Here is a 17,790-nt window from a genome sequence, read left to right on the forward strand (position 1 = left end):
TCCTGGGTAAATAAAGGTTAAATAAATAAAAATAAAAAAAATCTGCTGTCAAAGTGTTCTTCACATCCGTCGCCGTGTTTCTGAACAACTTACCACGTAATGTGGTCTGTGTTTATTCACATCATTAGGATTTAATGGAAACTGTATGAAAGCAAAATTATGTTTGTTCAACATTTCTGGAATTTAGATAAAGTTTTGTCTCCCTTTGTGTCGTGTAAACGCAGTTTCCACAGCAGCTTTGGGCATGATTTATGCAAACAAAAGTCTGCAGGAGTCTGCACAAATACCAGAACAACAACAACAAACACCCCTATCTGTTCACAGAAGTAACAAAAAAAGGAAAGAGATGGACTTAAAAGGTTAAAAATCAACGTGTTCAGTCCGATACGTCCAAATTCTGTCAAATAGCAATAAAATCAGAGTTCCAGATGAGAGTAAAGCAGCATTCTGAGACCGTGAAGCCTCAGTGATTCAGCTGAAGTCATTTCTACACTGACAGTACCTTTAAGCTAACAATCCCATGCTAAAATCTGCTAAAAATAAAGATCTTTTTAAAAAAAACCTTTTAAAATATTTCCTAGAATAGTTTCTGTAAAGGAAGTGTAGCTTCTTTATTTCATAATAGTTGTGTAGAACTGCTTTGATTTCAAACAGAAAAGTATTTTAAAGGTCTGTTACCATGCTGTTCTTAAGCCTTTCATGGGAAACAATATCCATGTATATAATTTATTACCTTTGGTACACAAAAGAACACGTTTTTTTATTAAAGAGTCTATACCTTAAAAATGAACTTTTTGAGTGTATTATAATGTTCAATCCTCATGAAATAAAAACCCCAAAGCGGTATTTTGATTCTGAGCACCAGCCCCTCCCAACCCATCAAAACTGGCGGGCTCTCACATTGTGACATCACAAAGTGAAGAACAGCCCCTTCCAGGAAGTGTCTGCTCTGCCAGCTCCACCCCCCAGACTAACAGACACGCCCACTTTCTCCGTGGAGCTAGCGGTGATCGGCTAAACGTTTTCCTTTTCTATGCATGATTGGAACATCCATCTTTGTAAAAGTCTGGATGTTTTTTTGTTTTAGTGGGAGAAATACAGAAACGCTACTGTGGCTGGCTATAGGATGATGTCATGAAATGGGCGGGGCCCTCAAGGAGCAAAAGGGGAAGCCTCCAAGATTGACTTCTGGGTTGGAAAAGAACTCAGGAAAATAACTAATATTTAATAAGAAATGTGTTCTTTATAGTGCCAAAGGTCATTTATGATATGGGGATTGTTTACTGTAAAAGGTTCAAGAAGAGCATAAGCCCTTTAAATATGAGTTATTATTCTACAAGTGGATTTTTTTAGAATTCTTTTTTAACTGTAAACAGTTCAGTAAAGTTCATGGTGTCTGTATTGATAACTGGCTTCTCAGGTCCTTCTGTTATCAGACACGGTTGTGTTTTTTCACATACCTGACATGTTTGGACGTCTTCCATCGTCAAACATGTCAGGATGTTGGGGTCTGTGTCTGATAACAGAAGAACCTAAGTTCTTCACCCTACAGTGTCCTGCACATCGCAGTGATGTCAGCCGTTTACCGGCTTCCCGTGTTCTCCTCTGATGGTGCTCCCTCCTCTCTGACCACAGACTTTGGCGTACGGAGACATGAACCACGAGTGGATCGGCAACGAGTGGCTGCCCAGCCTGGGTTTGCCGCAGTACCGCTCATACTTCATGGAGTCCCTGGTGGACGCCCGCATGCTCGACCACCTCACCAAGAAGGACCTCCGAGGGCAGCTGAAGATGGTGGACAGCTTCCACAGGTGAACCCGGGGCTTCGGTCGGCCTGATGCCATGCTGTCTGCCATTTCACAGAAACCCAATGAAAAAATGTCTACCACGGTCCGGGGGAATACTCCATTCTGATTGGCTGCTGGGTGTGCATTAAAAAGTCATAACCGCACGCCTAAAAAAGTAGTTCCGGTCACATAGCTCAAATGTTTTGTTTCACTGCGCTGCTTCTTTAAAACAAACTTTAGCTTCATCATCTGGACAGAAACAAGCGGTAAGAGGAGAACTTTCTCTCTGATCTGATGCTTTATCTAACAAATCATGATCATCAGCATAGATATCGCTTTCCTGTACCGCTGCAGTCGAGATCTGGCAGGCTGAGCCGGCAAAGGAGTGCATTGTCAGGGTAACGTGACAAATGGTCCACTGTTTGTTTTGTCAGCCTTTAACTCTTACACGATCAATTAGAATAGTCAGCAGTGGTACAAAATGTCTGCAAGATAAAAGTGCTCAAGAATGTTAACTGGCTGATAAAATGACTTGACTATTAAATTAAGTTATTTAAGTCAAAATGGTTGTCAAAAGCTTAGAAAATCTTTTGGCTCAAAGGTTGCTGAACTTCTTGGTTCCTACCAAAACAAAAGTGCTTAACCCTGGAGAACCCACTGGGTCAAATTTGGCCCCTCGTCTTTTTTTCATTTAAAACATTTTTTTCTACTCTTTAGTTTTATTTTTTGGCTGCAGTTAATTGCTGCTTCCAAAAACGGGCTCTCCAGGATTAAAGGATTTGAAGGTTTTCTATTCATGTATTTGATTCAAAACGTCCAAAACTACCAGTAGTTACCACCTGAATGTTTGGAGCAGAATAACACACAGAAGATTTAGAAGAGAACAACCAGAATCTGCCTTTAATGTAATAATTGTAATCTCAGTCAAATGTTATTGGTGTTGTTCAAAGTCACTCATGGCTTTGTCTTTAGCACAGAGTGGAGATCTCCAGAAGATAGATTCACTGTTGGTCACCAGCGTGACGCTTTAGCTCCCCCTGGTGGCAGAGGGGTTACAAACTGTGCTAGCAGGCTTTCTGTTTCACAAATTACAGTAAAGTTTATATGGAAACATTTTTGTAGCATAATTAAAAATAAAAGTCAAAACCAAAAATACTTTTTCATTTTCAAAACAAAGCTGCATTTTTTTGACCCTGCAAATACGTTCATTCACTTTTCATTCATCTTCTTCCGTTTTGTCCCTTTCGGGGTCACGGGGCTGCTGGAGCCTATCCTAGCCACTTGTGGCTGGACAAAGAGGACATCCTGGACAGGTCACACAGAAAGGCCCCCCGTTGGGGTTCTGGTTCATGTCGAGACGGGACTTGAACCGGGGGCCTTCTTGCTGTGAGGCAAGAGCGCTAACCACTGCACCACCGTGCAGCCTACCCTGCAATAGTGTTATATAATTCAATTTGACCTAACATTTCCAGAGGGGAGCGGGGCGATGACGTTAGTGCTATATCCACACATTTAGAAAATGCGTGTTGGTCCAACCAGCAAACGTTTAGCATAGCAAAATCTGCTATAGCTGTTGATGGGACTCCAGCTGTCCTCAAACAGCAAAATCAGTGCCAAGCTGCAGGAGACTATCTTCTAAATGTGCTTTATGACTGTCATGATTAATATTAAGGGTCTGCTCGCTCATCATTTTCTAAATCTGTGCGGTCGGTGCTTTTTTCTTGGCTGCAAGGACCCAGAAGAAGGGTTAGCATTAGGCTAATGCGTGCTAAAAACATTAGCCGTGGAGGAACAGAACTCCAGGCAGTCAATCCAGCAACGAGCAACATGGATGTAAACATGTGGGAATAACATCAGCCTTTATTTTGTACCTGGAAACACAAATTCTTATGATGGTTGAGAGTTTCTCAGGTCTTTGAGCAGCACTTCCTCCTCCTGCGCTTCGAAGCTTCCCTGGACTAGCTCTGTCTCCGGGCTAGCGGGCCGGGTTTAGCTCCGTCCAAAGCTTCAGCTGCCGGTCTGAAGACAAAGCTAGTCGGGGGAAAAGTTTCGATGAACCGTGGTGCATCTGAAGGAGGACCACAGAAGAAGGAAATGCTGCTACGGAGTCCTGAGAAGCTGTGTTAAATCATCAGAAGTTCACAACCATCACAAAGCCGTCTCCTCTGCCGCTAACACAAAGCTACACTGCTGCTAGCATGAGTCTGTTAGCAGATGGACACACAGAGATAAAAACAAAATGCAGCTTCATTTAGAAAATGAAAAGGCATTTCTGGTATTGGCTTTTATTTGTAATTATGTTACACAAATGCTTCCATAAGTTTGAGTGTGAGGCTGATCTTAACTGTGATGCATTAAAGAAACATGTTGTTAATGTTTCCTCCTGTGCTGTGACTCTATTTTTGAGAGAGTTTCTGTTGGTTGTGGATCAACAAACAAACAACTCTAGGCTCAGAATCCTGACACCACAGCTCCTGCTGCTTCATCACAGCGGTGATCAAAATCCCACACCGTCACAGCTCTATTCCAGAGCGGTTTAATAAATAATCAGTCAGTGTTACTACATGTTTTGTTTGGGAACTATTTTGTGCAGCGCAAAGTTACGTGTCCGTATAAACAAAGGCGGAGCCTCCTGCCCCGCATTCTTCATGGGTGTCAGGATTCATGGCTACCAGAAAGGTGACAAAGTGTCTGCAGTCTCGTTTATTGCTGGTTAACTGCGACATCGCGCCCCCTGCTGGTTCATCACAGCGGTGATCAAAAATCCCACACCGTCACAGCTCTACATATAAGGTGTAATTGAATAAAGTGGAGCAAAAATCTATTTGTGGGTCTTTGATTCTGCAAGTTGTTCCGATTAAAAAGCTGAGTGTGGTGTGTGATGTTTTGTGAGAAGGAAACCACATTATTTGTATTTTTCGTATAATGATGCTGAAAAATGAGATTTGATGTTCAAACATTCGTCCTGCAGCCTCATCACCAGGACCAAAGAGCTGTCAAAGGACACCAGAGACTAGATTGATTCAGATACAAATGTGGAAAAGGATTTCTGCTGATCTGCTAAATATGTCAGGCAGAGATCAGAGCAACATGTTAACACCAAACCCACTGCGTGTTTCCACAGGAACAGTTTCCAGTGTGGTGTCATGTGTCTGAGGAGGCTCAACTATGACAAGAAGGAGCTGGAGAGGAGAAGAGAAGACTCTCAGCTGGAGCTGAAAGGTAACAGACGGGTTGTGTTTCTCTACCACGGCATCATTGCAGTGTTGCTGTAAAGAGCCGTCCCCGACCTTCCAGATGTTCTGGTGTGGAGTAACGAGCGCGTGATCAGCTGGATCCAGAGCATCGGCCTCAAAGAGTACAGCAGCAACCTGTACGAGAGCGGCGTCCACGGGGCGCTGCTCGCCCTGGACGAGACCTTCGACCACAACACGCTGGCCCTGCTGCTGCAGATCCCAACGCAACACACACAGGTACACACACGGGTAGACGACACACACGGTTACACATCACATGCACCGCAGAGAACCTGTTTGTCTCTTCTGCGTCTCCGTGTCTTTGGCGTGTTTGACCTCACAGGTCACAGAACGCCGTTTCAGTGTTAAAATCGTGGTTTAGTGGTAGAGTGTTTCAGCCTCAGAGAAGATGCTGGATAAAGGACATTTACTGTTTTCTCCTGTTGAAAGCTTTCCGGCAGTTGTTGCAAAAACAGGATCAAGTTGCGGTCGCTAGCACACATGTATGCTATGCTTTGGTGGGTGGAGTTCTGAGCGGCGGGCCTGGACTCTGCCGGGTGAAAAGCTCACCCTTCTCTCTTCCTCCAGGCCAGAGCAGCTCTGGAGCACGAGTACAGCGGCCTGCTGGCCGTTGGCACTGACAGGAGAATGGATGAGGTAAGACCCTGGACTGGAAGTTCTGTCACAAAACCCCTTTATTTCTGAAGTCAGGCCAATGAGTGAGGCGGTTGCAGCATTTGGCCCTCTGAGGCAGCGTCAGAGCTCACATTTGGATGCTTACATGTCAATCAATCATGAAGTTTGAACAAACTTTGACGTAGACCTTCAACAGAAGTGAAAACGATAGATCAGATCTCTAAAGTTGGACTAGTTTCCATAGAAGTTTTAGTAGCGCTTTATAATTAGAGTCCTGAATAAACTATTTATAAAACATTAACAAGCACTAGTCATGGTTTAGTAAATTGCTTATAAGTATATTAATTTGTAAATGTCTTACAACTGACTCGCAAGTTTAAATAAGCTGTTTTCATATACATTAACATATTCCTTTATAAACTACTGATAAGACATTAACAGGCATGAGTAATGTGGTATTAAGCTGCTCATAAAGACATTGATTAGCATTTGTTCATCCTAAAGGTCATTTTTCATGTTCTGTACTTTGTGGTTCTTTGTGGAAGAACATGGGCCACACTTAGGAGGCAGAAAAACACTCCAACTGTCAATGAAGGTTCTCCTTCATCCAGGTGGTGTAGTGTTGAGGTGGAGTCGCATCAGCTGGACTTAAATAAATGTAAGTCCAGCTTGACATGGGAACTGTTGATATATTTATTAATCCTATACAAGATATTTACAATTTTTTCTATAGACTTTATGGCACATTATGCCATTTTAGGATTCACTTTCAGGTATGCAATAAGAACATAATTGCAAATACACATATGTATATAGAAAAAACAAGAATAGAAATAGAAGTAAGCAGGGAGGGGATCAACTCTACGAGAAAATGTTGAATCCATCACATACAGACATGGTTTTGACTGCTTTTTGCTTCTCAGAATTACAAATACTATTAATATACTGATTTAACTCAGACAATAATACAATGAAACAAGATTTAAAAGTAAACCAGAGTCCTTTTGTATAATTTTTGATACAAGACATCTTTCCAGCATAAAACAAAACAAGAATCAAATTTTCATTAATAAAATCGCACATCTTCTGCTAAAACACTTTAACTTTAGGACAAAACCAGAAGAGATGGAGGACTGTTTCAGGGGAAGTGCAGCAAAAACTACAGAGCGTAGCAATGTTTCATCCATCCATCCATCCATCTTCCTCCGCTTATCCGGGACCGGGTCGCGGGGGCAGCAGACTGAGCAGAAATGCCCAGACTTCCCTCACCCCAGCCACTTCCTCCAGCACCTCTGGGGGGACCCCGAGACGTTCCCAGGCCAGCCGAGAGACGTAGTCTCTCCAGCGTGTCCTGGGTCTTCCCCGGGGCCTCCGCCCAGTGGGACATGCCCGGAACACCTCTCCAGGGAGGCGTCCAGGAGGCATCCGAACTAGATGCCCGAGCCACCTCAACTGGCTCCTTTGGATGTGGAGGAGAAGCGGTTCTACTCCGAGCTCTCTGCAGGTGACTGAGCTTCTCACCCTATCTCTAAGGGAGCGCCCAGCCACCCTGCGGAGGAAGCTCATTTCAGCCGCTTGTATTCAGGACCTCGTTCTTTCGTTCATGACCCATAGCTCATGACCATAGGTGAGTACTGGAACGTAGATCGACCGGTAAATTGAGAGCGTTGCTTTTCGGCTCAGCTCTCTCTTCACCACAACGGACCGATAGAGCGACCGCATAACTACGGACGCTGCTCCGATCCGCCTGTCAATCTCACGCTCCGATCTTCCCTCACTCGTGAACAAGACCCCAAGATATTTAAACTCCTCCACCTGGGGCAAGGATACTCCACCCACCGAGAGATGGCAAACTACCTTTCTCCGGTCAAGGACCATGGCCTCAGATTTAGCGGTGCTGACCCTCATTCCAGCCGCTTCACACTCGGCCTCAAACCGCCCCAATGCACGCTGGAGGTCCCGGTTCGATGAAGCCAACAGGACAACATCATCTGCAAAAAGCAGAGAGGAAATCCTGTGGTCCCCAAACCAGATCCCTTCCGGCCCCTGGCTGCGCCTAGAAATTCTGTCCATAAAAACTATGAACAGAACCGGTGATAGAGGGCAGCCCTGCCGGAGTCCAACGTGGACCGGGAACAGGTCTGACTTACTGCCGGCTATGCGGACCAAGCTCCTACTCCGGTCATACAGAGACCGGACAGCCCTCAGTAAGGCTCCCCGGACCCCATACTCCCAGAGCACCCCCCACAGGATGCCACGGGGGACGCGGTCGAACGCCATCTCCAAATCCACAAAACACATATGGACTGGATGGGCGAACTCCCACAAACCCTCCAGCACCCTAGATAGGGTGTAGAGCTGGTCCACTGTTCCACGACCAGGACGGAAACCGCACTGTTGTTCCTGAATCCGAGGTTCGACTATCGGACGGACTCTCCTCTCCAGTACCCTGGCATAGACTTTCCCAGGGAGGCTGAGGAGTGTAATTCCCCTATGGTTGGAACACACCCTCCTGTCCCCTTCTTAAAGAGGGGAACCACCACCCCTGTCTGCCAGTCCAGTGGTACGGTTCCCGACCGCCACGCGATGCTGCAGAGACGTGTCAGCCAAGACACTCCCACAGCATCCAGAGACTTGAGGTGCTCAGGGCGGACTTCGCCCTGAGCAATGTTTCATCTAAATCTATTTGGTCACGCTTTAGATTGGGGGGGCTGCAAAACACTCAATAAAGTGTTAATAAGAACACAGTTAATATAAGCACTTTATAAATAGCTTGTGAGTAGGATTAACAAATGCTAATCAATGTCTTTATGAGCAAATTAATACCACATTACTCATGCTTGTTAATGTCTTATAGTTTGTTGAGGACTCTTCATAGGGGGCTTGTTCATTTTGGAACGAGCCCCCCGGTCGGTTACTCGATGAGGTACATTCGCTCCACCTGGAGTTGAAACAGGAGAAGTCCTGCCGCTTCCTTTTGGTTAAACCTGCGACGGCGAACCAGGGGAGGAGATGTTCGTGCCAACATCTCCCTGCCTCCCCCAAACAGGACGACGACAAGAACTTCCGCCGCGCTCCCTCATGGAGGAAGAAGTTCCGGCCCAAAGACGTTCGGGGGGGAGCTCTAGGCGCTTCCGACACTCTTCCCGCCAACTTCCGAGTGACAAACAGCAGCGCAGCGTCTCCCTCCACGCCGCCAAAGAGGAGTCCGGTGGACGGTAAGCTGCCAAGAACGCCTGCGGCCGTCTGCGTGTGTGGTCTGCTCCTCCTCTAACAGGAGGTGCAGCAGGGACTCCTCCTCTGCTCCTAATTCTTCTTGAACCCTTGTGCTGTCGGGTGGGGTCCAGAGGACCCACTCCCAACGTTGGGAGTGGGTCATCTGGACCCCACCCGACAGCACAAGGGTGAATGGCTTTGCTGCTCTGCCTGTGATGATGCTGTGACTAACGGCATGTCTCTGCATGTGGTTTCTCCGGCGGGAACACAGGGAGTCAGTCTATACAGAGGCTGGACACCGCCACAGTCCGGACCTACTCTTGTTAACACGCAACGGTAAGACGCTGCGCCACAGCCCGCGTGGCAGAACAGAGCTCCTTCCTGCAGACGGCTGTAATAACGCACGTTCTACGCCTCTCCTCCCTCTGTTCTCCTCCCCCATGTCCACCTCCACCTTCCGCCCCGCTGTTCAACTCTCTCCCATCTCAGTTTATCCTCATTATTTCTATAGGTAGCCGCTGGTCCGACGACGAAGGGCAGTTCCCAGCATTCAAGACCCGGATGATGAACTGACAGCCCAGGAAGCCCGCCGTGACGGCCTGTAGCCGGCAGAACCGCCAGAGGTCGCTGGGGTCGAGCTACACTTTTGTATTTATGTGGGACATTTATCATTGATTTTAGAATTGCTATGTAACCTGTTTCATTTTTATTCCTTTGATCAACCCACTTTTTTAAAAAGATTCTCCCTCCACTGTTTGGGTCTCCGATACGTTTCATGGAGTCTGTACATTTCTAGTGACTGACAGTTTATCTCATCATTTTTTATAATCCTGGATGTACGTTTTTCCTCTGATCTGAGCTCTAATCGTGGATTTTATGCTGAAGTGACTTTTATAAGTTATATAACTTAATTCATGTCTTTCTGACACTTTAACTGTTCTGTTTGTCGCCTATTACCTGTGATCGATATCAATGCAGCTCTCGGCCCGACAGCCGTGTGTTTGTCAGACGAAGTTGCGTTTTCACACGCCGTTTGACGCCAGGCGCCTCCGACCGAGCTGTGGCGTGCAGCTGATGCCCGTGACCGGCTGTGGAAGCGAGGGGTTTTTCTTTCATACCTGATACCAAAACGACAGTCTGAAGCCATAGAACTGTAGCAGGAAGCAGCAGCAGAGGGCTGACATACCCCCCCTCACCCACCCAGCCAGGCCTGACATACCCCCCCTCACCCACCCAGCCAGGCCTGACATACCCCCCCTCACCCACCCAGCCAGGCCTTCCTCCCCTCTGGAGCCGTACCTGTGCGTCCACGGTGTTCGCTCCGTTAAAGGACCAACCGTTCTGAACTCTGTCCATTGCTAGATGACCTCCAAGGCGGCGTGATCCTCCCACACAGCTTTTTAAAGATTTCATATGGAGCCTTATTGTCTCTCTAACCTTCTCTTTATTTATTACTCCTCATCCATGTGTGGTCGGTCAGAGCTGAAGCTCCGCCCCCTTTGGATGTGGCGCCGCCTCATGCTTTCCTGTGTGAAGCTCAAACCCACAAAGGCTTTCTCTCCTTGTGATTTATGCACAAAACAAATCCTGTTGCTGTTTTTATCTCGCTCTTCCTAAAGAGTTTTCTGATCTTGTAACAATGATGTACAGCCCGAGTACTAAAACTATTTTTATCACAGTATTATTTATTGCTTACTTTCAATAAAATACTGAGACTTATTTTCCACTGCAGCGCAAAGTCGAGGTTTTGTGTGTCCTGGTGTCTGTTGTGGTGTTTTCTACTGTTCTCCTGAACACTGTCAATCATTTCATTCCCTTTTTCTACAAACTACTACTGGAAGAGTCGAAGTGCATAAAATAGGCAAACCTGTCCTAGTCTGTGTGGAAGGCTTGGAATTTCATTCTTTCATGAAAAAATGGAGTCCATAAATGACAAAAATGGGAGTGGCTTTATGGGAGGAGAAATGTTCCTTCATGAATCCCACAGTCCTGGATTCCCCTAAACGTCTAGATTATTGATGGGAGCAAATGATGCTCAGGAATTCAGTTTGAGTGTTTGGAGTTTCTCCCTTACAGAGACCAGCGGATGTGTTTTAAATACTGGGGGTGTTGGTGATGGTGAAGCAGCTTCTTCTTTATTATGAGACATGAACTACTGAGTTTTTATTTGGGATGGATACAGAACAGAAACTCTGAGTCATGTTGCTGCCAGTAACATATAAAAATATAGATTGCAGTGCTTTTTAGAGGCTCAGATCAGAACCAGTGAAGCTCTGCAGCTGCACAGCGGCTAATGCATGGAGACAAAATGCTGTCTGCAAAGCGGGTCAAAGTTCTGCAGAACCTCCCAGCAATAGATTCTAGCTTAGCGCCCTGAGAGCAGACTGTCATTGAAATAAAGCATCTTCGCCACATTAAAGCGTCTCCTTCATCCTGCTTCATCATCATCATCACTTCATTGTTTCTGGACAGAATTGGTTATTATTATTTTTGAACTACCATTCAGGCTCCTGAACGGTTTAAAGTTCTGTAGAAGCTGCATTAATGTTGGAAATAAACATCTTTATTTCCTCAATCATACTTTTACAACCTAGTGGTTAAGTTACATTCATTCTATTTATTTATACTGAAATGGAAATCAGACAATGTTGACTGTTCCCTTTCTATATTTTAAGTTACCAAAATAAAAGCGCTTTGGTAAAATTTGCTTTGGTAAAAGCAACTTGCATATGAGATTCAATTCCATTTTATTTGTATAGCCCAAATTCACAACAACAGTCGTCTCGATGGGCTTCGTATCGGTTATTGAATAGTAAACATACAATCAGAAGGATCATGAATACATAGAATTCAACAGGAAAATACTAAACTTTAACTAAACAGACTAAACTAAACTGGACATCCCTGCCCTTAGACCCCCCCTTCTCTGTAAGGAAAAACCCCTGAAAAAAAAATATGGATTCCGGAAAAAAACGAAGAAACCTCAGGGGTGCCCACATGAAGGAGGGATTCTCCCCCAGGACGGACAGGCATTTACCAGAACTCAAAGAAAAGAATTAACTTATCTAAATCTACAACTACATATATAAAAGTCCAGCAGACGAGCTTCATCCAGCCGTGGTTGGGGGGACAGTCAAAGGCGCGAGTCGAGCCGGAGACAGGAACCACAGCCAGGTGTAGGAGCAGGAGCAAAGGCGAGGTAAACGGTCAGGAACTGCAGCACGGATGAGCCAACTGGAATCTGGAAGCACTCCCACTCCCCAGGAGGGGAGAGGAAAAGAGGGACAATACATGAATCACTGCACCAAACAGAGGCATGGAGAACTAAATGATAAATTATGATCAAGAATAGAGGAGAGGAAGGGTAGAAGTAAAAAAAGGAAAGAGGACAGAACCCCAGTGCACCATAGTTACCCCAGCTTCAACTTCTAGCAGCCTTTTAAAACAAATAGTTATTGTTATTAAGTTTAATTTAAACACATTAACATTAAGTTAAATAATCTCTGAATACTAACTAGTCTGACAATAAGCCTGTCCACAGAGGAATGTTTTCAGTCTAGCTTTGAATGTAGAAACTGAGTCGGCCTCTCTTCCATGAGCTGGGAGTTTATTCCATAAGACAGGGGCTTGGTGGCTAAACGCTCTACCTCCAACCGTACTTTTACTAATTCTAGGAACCACAAGCAGTCCTGCATTTTGCGAGCGAAGTGTTCTGATTGGTTGGTAAGGGACTATGAGGTCCTTAATATAGGACGGGGCCATTCCATGTAAGGCCTTATAGGTTAACAGGAGGATCTTGAACTTGATTCTGGAATCAACTGGGATCCAGTGAAGTGAAACTAACACAGGAGTGATGTGATCTCTTCTGCTAGTTCCAGCTAACAATCTAGCAGCTGCGTTCTGAACAAGCTGGAGACTTCTTAAGGAACTCTTAGGACACGCTGCTAACAAGGAGTTACAGTAATCCAGCCTCGACGTAACAAATGCATGGATGAGTTTTTCAGCATCACTCTTAGAAAGTAGATTTCTGATCTTAGCAATATTCCGCAGGTGAAAAAAGGCAGTTCTACACGCCTGAGATATGTGAGCCTTAAATGATAAATCCTGGTCAAGTAAAACCCCAAGGTTTCTAACTGTGGAATTGGGGGCTATACTTATGCCATCCAGGGAGACTATCTGAGCAGACAGAGCATCTCTGAGGTTTTTAGGACCAAGTATAATGACCTCAGTTTTTTCTGGGTTCAAGAGGAGGTAATTAATTGTCATCCAGGTCTTGATGTCACTGATGCAGGCGTTCAGTTTCTCTATCTGGTCATTCTGGTCAGGCTTCATGGATAAATACAACTGCGTATCGTCGGCATAACAATGAAAATTAATTCCTGATTATGTTTCCTAGGGGTAGCATATAAAGCGTAAACAGGATCGGTCCTAACACTGAGCCCTGTGGGACTCCATAGTTGACTCGAGTGCACTGAGAGGAATGGCCATTTACATTAACGAACTGATACCTATCAGACAGATAGGATTTAAACCACTGGAGAGCAGATCCTCTGATCCCTATGTCCTGCTCTAATCTATGGAGTAAAATACCGTGGTCGATAGTGTCAAAGGCTGCACTGAGGTCCAACAGGACCAGAATAGAAAGTAGTCCCTTTTCTGAGGCCAATAACAAGTCATTAGAGACTCTAACTAGTGCAGTTTCCGTACTGTGGTGAGGTCTAAACCCCGACTGAAAGTCTTCAAAGTGGCTGTTATCCTGTAGGTGGCAGTAAAGCTGCTTAACTACAACTCTTTCTAGGATTTTAGAAATAAAGGGCAGGTTTGATATCGGTCTATAGTTGGCCAAGATGCTAGGATCCAAACTGGGCTTTTTCAGAAGAGGTTTAACAACTGCATATTTAAAAGACTGTGGCACGTAACCCGTTTCCAGAGAGGTATTTATCATTGTTAATATGGAATCATTAATTAGGGGAAAAGTTTCTTTAAAAAGTCTAGTGGGAATTGGGTCTAACAGACACGTTGAGGATTTGGAGGACGTAATAATTGATGTTATTTCCGCTTGATCCACAGCAGTGAAGCAGTCTAATGTTACAGAGGTTTCTATGGATGCCTCCACTTCTACCGCTTCAGCCTGTTCTGGGCTGATAGTAGGAATAACTTGATTTAACTTATGTCTAATGTTTGAGATTTTACTATCGAAAAATGTAAGAAAATCATCAGAGCTGAGAGAAACAGGAACATGTGGTTCTACTGAGCTCTGACTGCGAGTTAATTTAGCTATAGTGCTAAAAAGAAATCTTGGATTGTTTCCATTCTCTGATATTAAGGTTGAATAGTACTGGCTTCTGGCTCTATGCAGAGCTTTTTTATAATTTAATAGGCTATGTTTCCAGATATCCAGAGACTGCTCTGAACCGGAGCGGCGCCATTCTCTTTCCAACTTACGGGTTTCTTGTTTAAGAGAACGAGTTTCAGCGTTAAACCACGGTGCTACTCGGTTTTGTCTGACGAACTTAGGTTTCAGGGGGCAACAACATCGAGTGTACTCCTGAGGGCTTGTAAGGCATCATTAACAAAGTGGTCATTTATACTAGGACTGATGCTATGGGAGCTGGTCTCAGAGTATTTTCTCAGAATATCACTAAGTACTGGCTGAACTGTGTGTTTAAACTCAGACACAGAACGGTCAGTTAAGGTTCTTCTAAGCTGTTTCTTATTCACTGGGGCAGAAGGATGTTCCAGTGTAAACTGGAAGGTAATCATAAAGTGATCAGAAATGATGGGGTTAAGAGGAAGGACACTCAGCTGGCTGATCTCTATCCCATGGGTTAGAACAAGGTCCAGGGTGTGCTTATCACAGTGAGTGGGTTCATTCACACTTTGGGTGAAACCAACATCATCTAATAAAGCTGCAAAAGCCTTTCCTAGACAGTCACTGGGGTCATCAACATGAATATTAAAATCCCCTAATATTATAGTTTGATCAGAATCTAAGACAATAGTCGATAGGAAGTCGGAAAACTCAGTTAAAAATTCTGAATATGGGCCGGGGGGCGATAAATAAATATGAGTAAAACAGGTTTTGGAGTTTTCCTGTTTGGGTGACTTAAAGACAATATGATGTTTTCAAATGAATTATAAGCATTTTTTACTTTGGGGCTGAGAAGTAAGCTAGACTGTGATATTACTGCCAAACCCCCTCCTTTCCCTGAAATCCTGGATTTCTGATAGTTAGAATAAGTTGGGGGGGTTGCTTCATTCAATCTAACTCAGGCCGCATTTACACTGCACGGTTCAAGTGACCCATTTTTTCCTCTCATGTGAACGTGAACTTGTAAGCAGGGGACAAAAGCGCATGGATTCCGATTTTCTCAGATCGGATACAGGCCTCATTCATATGTGGAAATAAATTGGATATGAATCAGATACGTGCATTTGTGTGTGCCATGTAAGCAGACAAATCTATGAAGGTAAAAATGCTCCAAAAAGAACGCACTTGGAGATTTGATGTGAGAACTTGTGCATCAAAAATCTGCATCTGTGTGTAAAAATCTTCAGCTGTGAACTGTCAAATTTCCATTTGCATGTGTTCATTTAGAGTTACAACTTCAAATCTGTGATTCCAACTGCTCAAATGTGCTTCTGCGTGTGCTCGAATCTGCCGGTGCAAATCACAAGAGCGCTACAACTGCGGTCTGAATTCTGACACATTCCTTGCGAGAAACTTGTGTCTAAACTGATCTGTGTCCGATAATGGAACTAGGGGGGAGGGAGGATAAGAGGAGGCGGAGTCAACCAATCAGAGTGCAGCGCTCAGAGGACTTGGTAAAGTTAGAAAGATCTTCACAGATTCAGACTTCCTGCTTCAATAACTCTTCTGATGAACGTTAAAATGTGACAGCACATCTCTCAATCATTTTGTATTAACACAGAGAGTGAACTGGTCTCAGCAACATCGTCCACCATGGTTGATGTTTATGTTCTCGTTCCCGCCTACTTCAACGCAGAATGATGACGTTTGTAGCGTATCAATGATGTACGGGTTGGATGCATGTGGCCTGGCCGTTCAGACGGGGGTCACATTTCAAAAGATCGGATACGTATCGGATTCAGGACCACATACGTCATCGATATGCTAAAAAAGTCATAATTGGAAGTCAGTGGAAGGGAAGCCAGGTCACCGATTGGATTCATATTTGGGGTGACAGCTCTATTCAGGCCAAACTTCAGGGCTCTGATCGCAACCGGGCGGTTTTTGACAAAATTTCCAGTGAAATGGCAGAGCGTGGTGTTGAACCTTTCACGCGATGACTTTTTTCCCTTCCCGACCGTGGTCAGAAGCGCGGGGGAAATAAGGTGGATCCTCCTTCAGGGTTCACTTCCCCATTCAGACCCTCAGATTCTCCAGAGCGGGTTAATAAAGAGTCAATAGCATTTATTCTGGGGGAAGCCTTCTTTAATTATCGTTCTCCTTCCTCCCTAACACACAACACGTTAATGCGCGCCCCCACTGCCCCCCTCATTCCTATCTCGCTGCACGAGCTCTCTCCTCTCTCTTACACACACACACCCACACAAACACACACACGCGTGTGCGGCCCCAGCACACATACATCCCCTTTCCACAACAGTGGGTCCAGACAATCCTGTCTCCAATTCCTTCTTAAAATGAGAAGATTGTAATTGTGCTGCTCCTTTGTGAAAATAAATGTATTAATGCAAAAAGAGCTCCGCTGTTGACAACACTGTTGTTGACATCCATTGTTAACGTTAGCTACTTCCACAAACAACAGTGACGTCGTTCACCGTTCAGTACTCTTCTGCGCATGCGGGTCACTTCTGGGTCATTTCATGGTCACACAGCAGATCACAAAAGTTCCCATTTAATCGGAAATGTGAACGGCCTTGCAAAAAAATCTGATTTTTTCAAAAAATCGGAATTGAGCATTTAGCCCTGCAGTGTGAACGTAGCCTAAGTTCGGCAGGGGACCAGAGAAAAGATACAGCTGCAGTTCTTAATATTGTGATCATTAAATAAACTGAATTTTACATTTTGTTACAATGAAAGACGTATTGAAATTCAAGTAGAGTTTTTTCTAAGTCATACTTAAAGAAAGAAAAAGTGTTCTGGTACAATATCAGGATACGTGTCGCATCGCCAGACTCTCGCCAAAACACACCCCTAGTATTTAGTGATCAAACCTCTGCAATAACCAAACTTCTGCTCTCATTTCTTGCTGTTATTTTCTTTGGTTGTTTTTTGATGGTAAACTTCATTGTGGATAATCTCAAACACAATACAAACTTTAAGAAACGGAAATGTGTTTGGCAAACAGTTTCTACCCCAACAATCATCTGTCTTTTCTTGACCCGTCAACAGTTTTGGACAGCACTTCATTTTCCAGACGTGTTTAAAGTGTTTTACCGCCCTGATGTAGACGTCTCCAGATTTGTTTCATTTGTATCAGCAGATCTTTTGTCCTCAAAGTTAGTATTTCACTAAGTAGCTTGGTTCCTTTCTCATCCAGAGAGAAGAACAGGAAAGACAGGAGTGAAGGACTGAAGTCTGAATGGAGAGACCTTGACAGAGAGTTGGTGGACATGATGGAAAGAAGGAAGGCGGATCTCCTGTGTGTTCAGGAGACCAGATGGAAAACATGAAGACTGGAAGCAGCTTCTGCATGTTTGACCGTGGAGTGGACGGAAAGAGGAACGGAGGAGGAGATAAGAATGTCCTGGAGGTGAAGAGAGTCAGAGAGGATGATGAGTCTGAAGCTGGAAGCTGTGATGGTGAATGCTGTCAGGGGTTAGGACCCCCCAGGAAAGATGTGAGCTGGAGGCAGATGGAAGAGAAGATCCAGGGTGTCTCTAGAGGGCAGAGAGTGGTGATTGGAGCAGATTTGAACAGACATGTG

The 17,790-nt window shown here is 44.7% G+C and overlaps 1 protein-coding gene across 23 annotated transcripts in view; it reads left to right on the forward strand.

Moving 5' to 3' along the window:
* ppfia1 (PTPRF interacting protein alpha 1) overlaps nt 1–10,606 on the forward strand; it is a 63,898-nt gene extending 53,292 nt beyond the window's left edge. For 11 of the 23 annotated variants that reach the window (XM_078944896.1, XM_078944902.1, XM_078944894.1 and 8 more), the window contains 6 exons: nt 1,636–1,811; nt 4,912–5,009; nt 5,085–5,260; nt 5,612–5,680; nt 8,709–8,877; nt 9,387–10,606. In XM_078944896.1, coding sequence (XP_078801022.1) covers nt 1,636–1,811; nt 4,912–5,009; nt 5,085–5,260; nt 5,612–5,680; nt 8,709–8,877; nt 9,387–9,448 — 750 coding nt within the window. In that variant the 3' untranslated portion in view covers nt 9,449–10,606. Of the gene's footprint in view, nt 1–1,635; nt 1,812–4,911; nt 5,010–5,084; nt 5,261–5,611; nt 5,681–8,708; nt 8,878–9,146; nt 9,212–9,364 lie in introns of all 23 variants that reach the window. The other 12 variants (XM_078944916.1, XM_078944897.1, XM_078944903.1 and 9 more) reach the window with 3 other exon arrangements.
* Nucleotides 10,607–17,790: the final 7,184 nt, after the last annotated feature.

Source organism: Oryzias latipes, chromosome 3 (genome assembly GCF_053564925.1).
Source record: "Oryzias latipes strain Hd-rR chromosome 3, Olatipes_Hd-rR_3.1".
Classification (NCBI taxonomy): Eukaryota; Metazoa; Chordata; class Actinopteri; order Beloniformes; family Adrianichthyidae; genus Oryzias; species Oryzias latipes.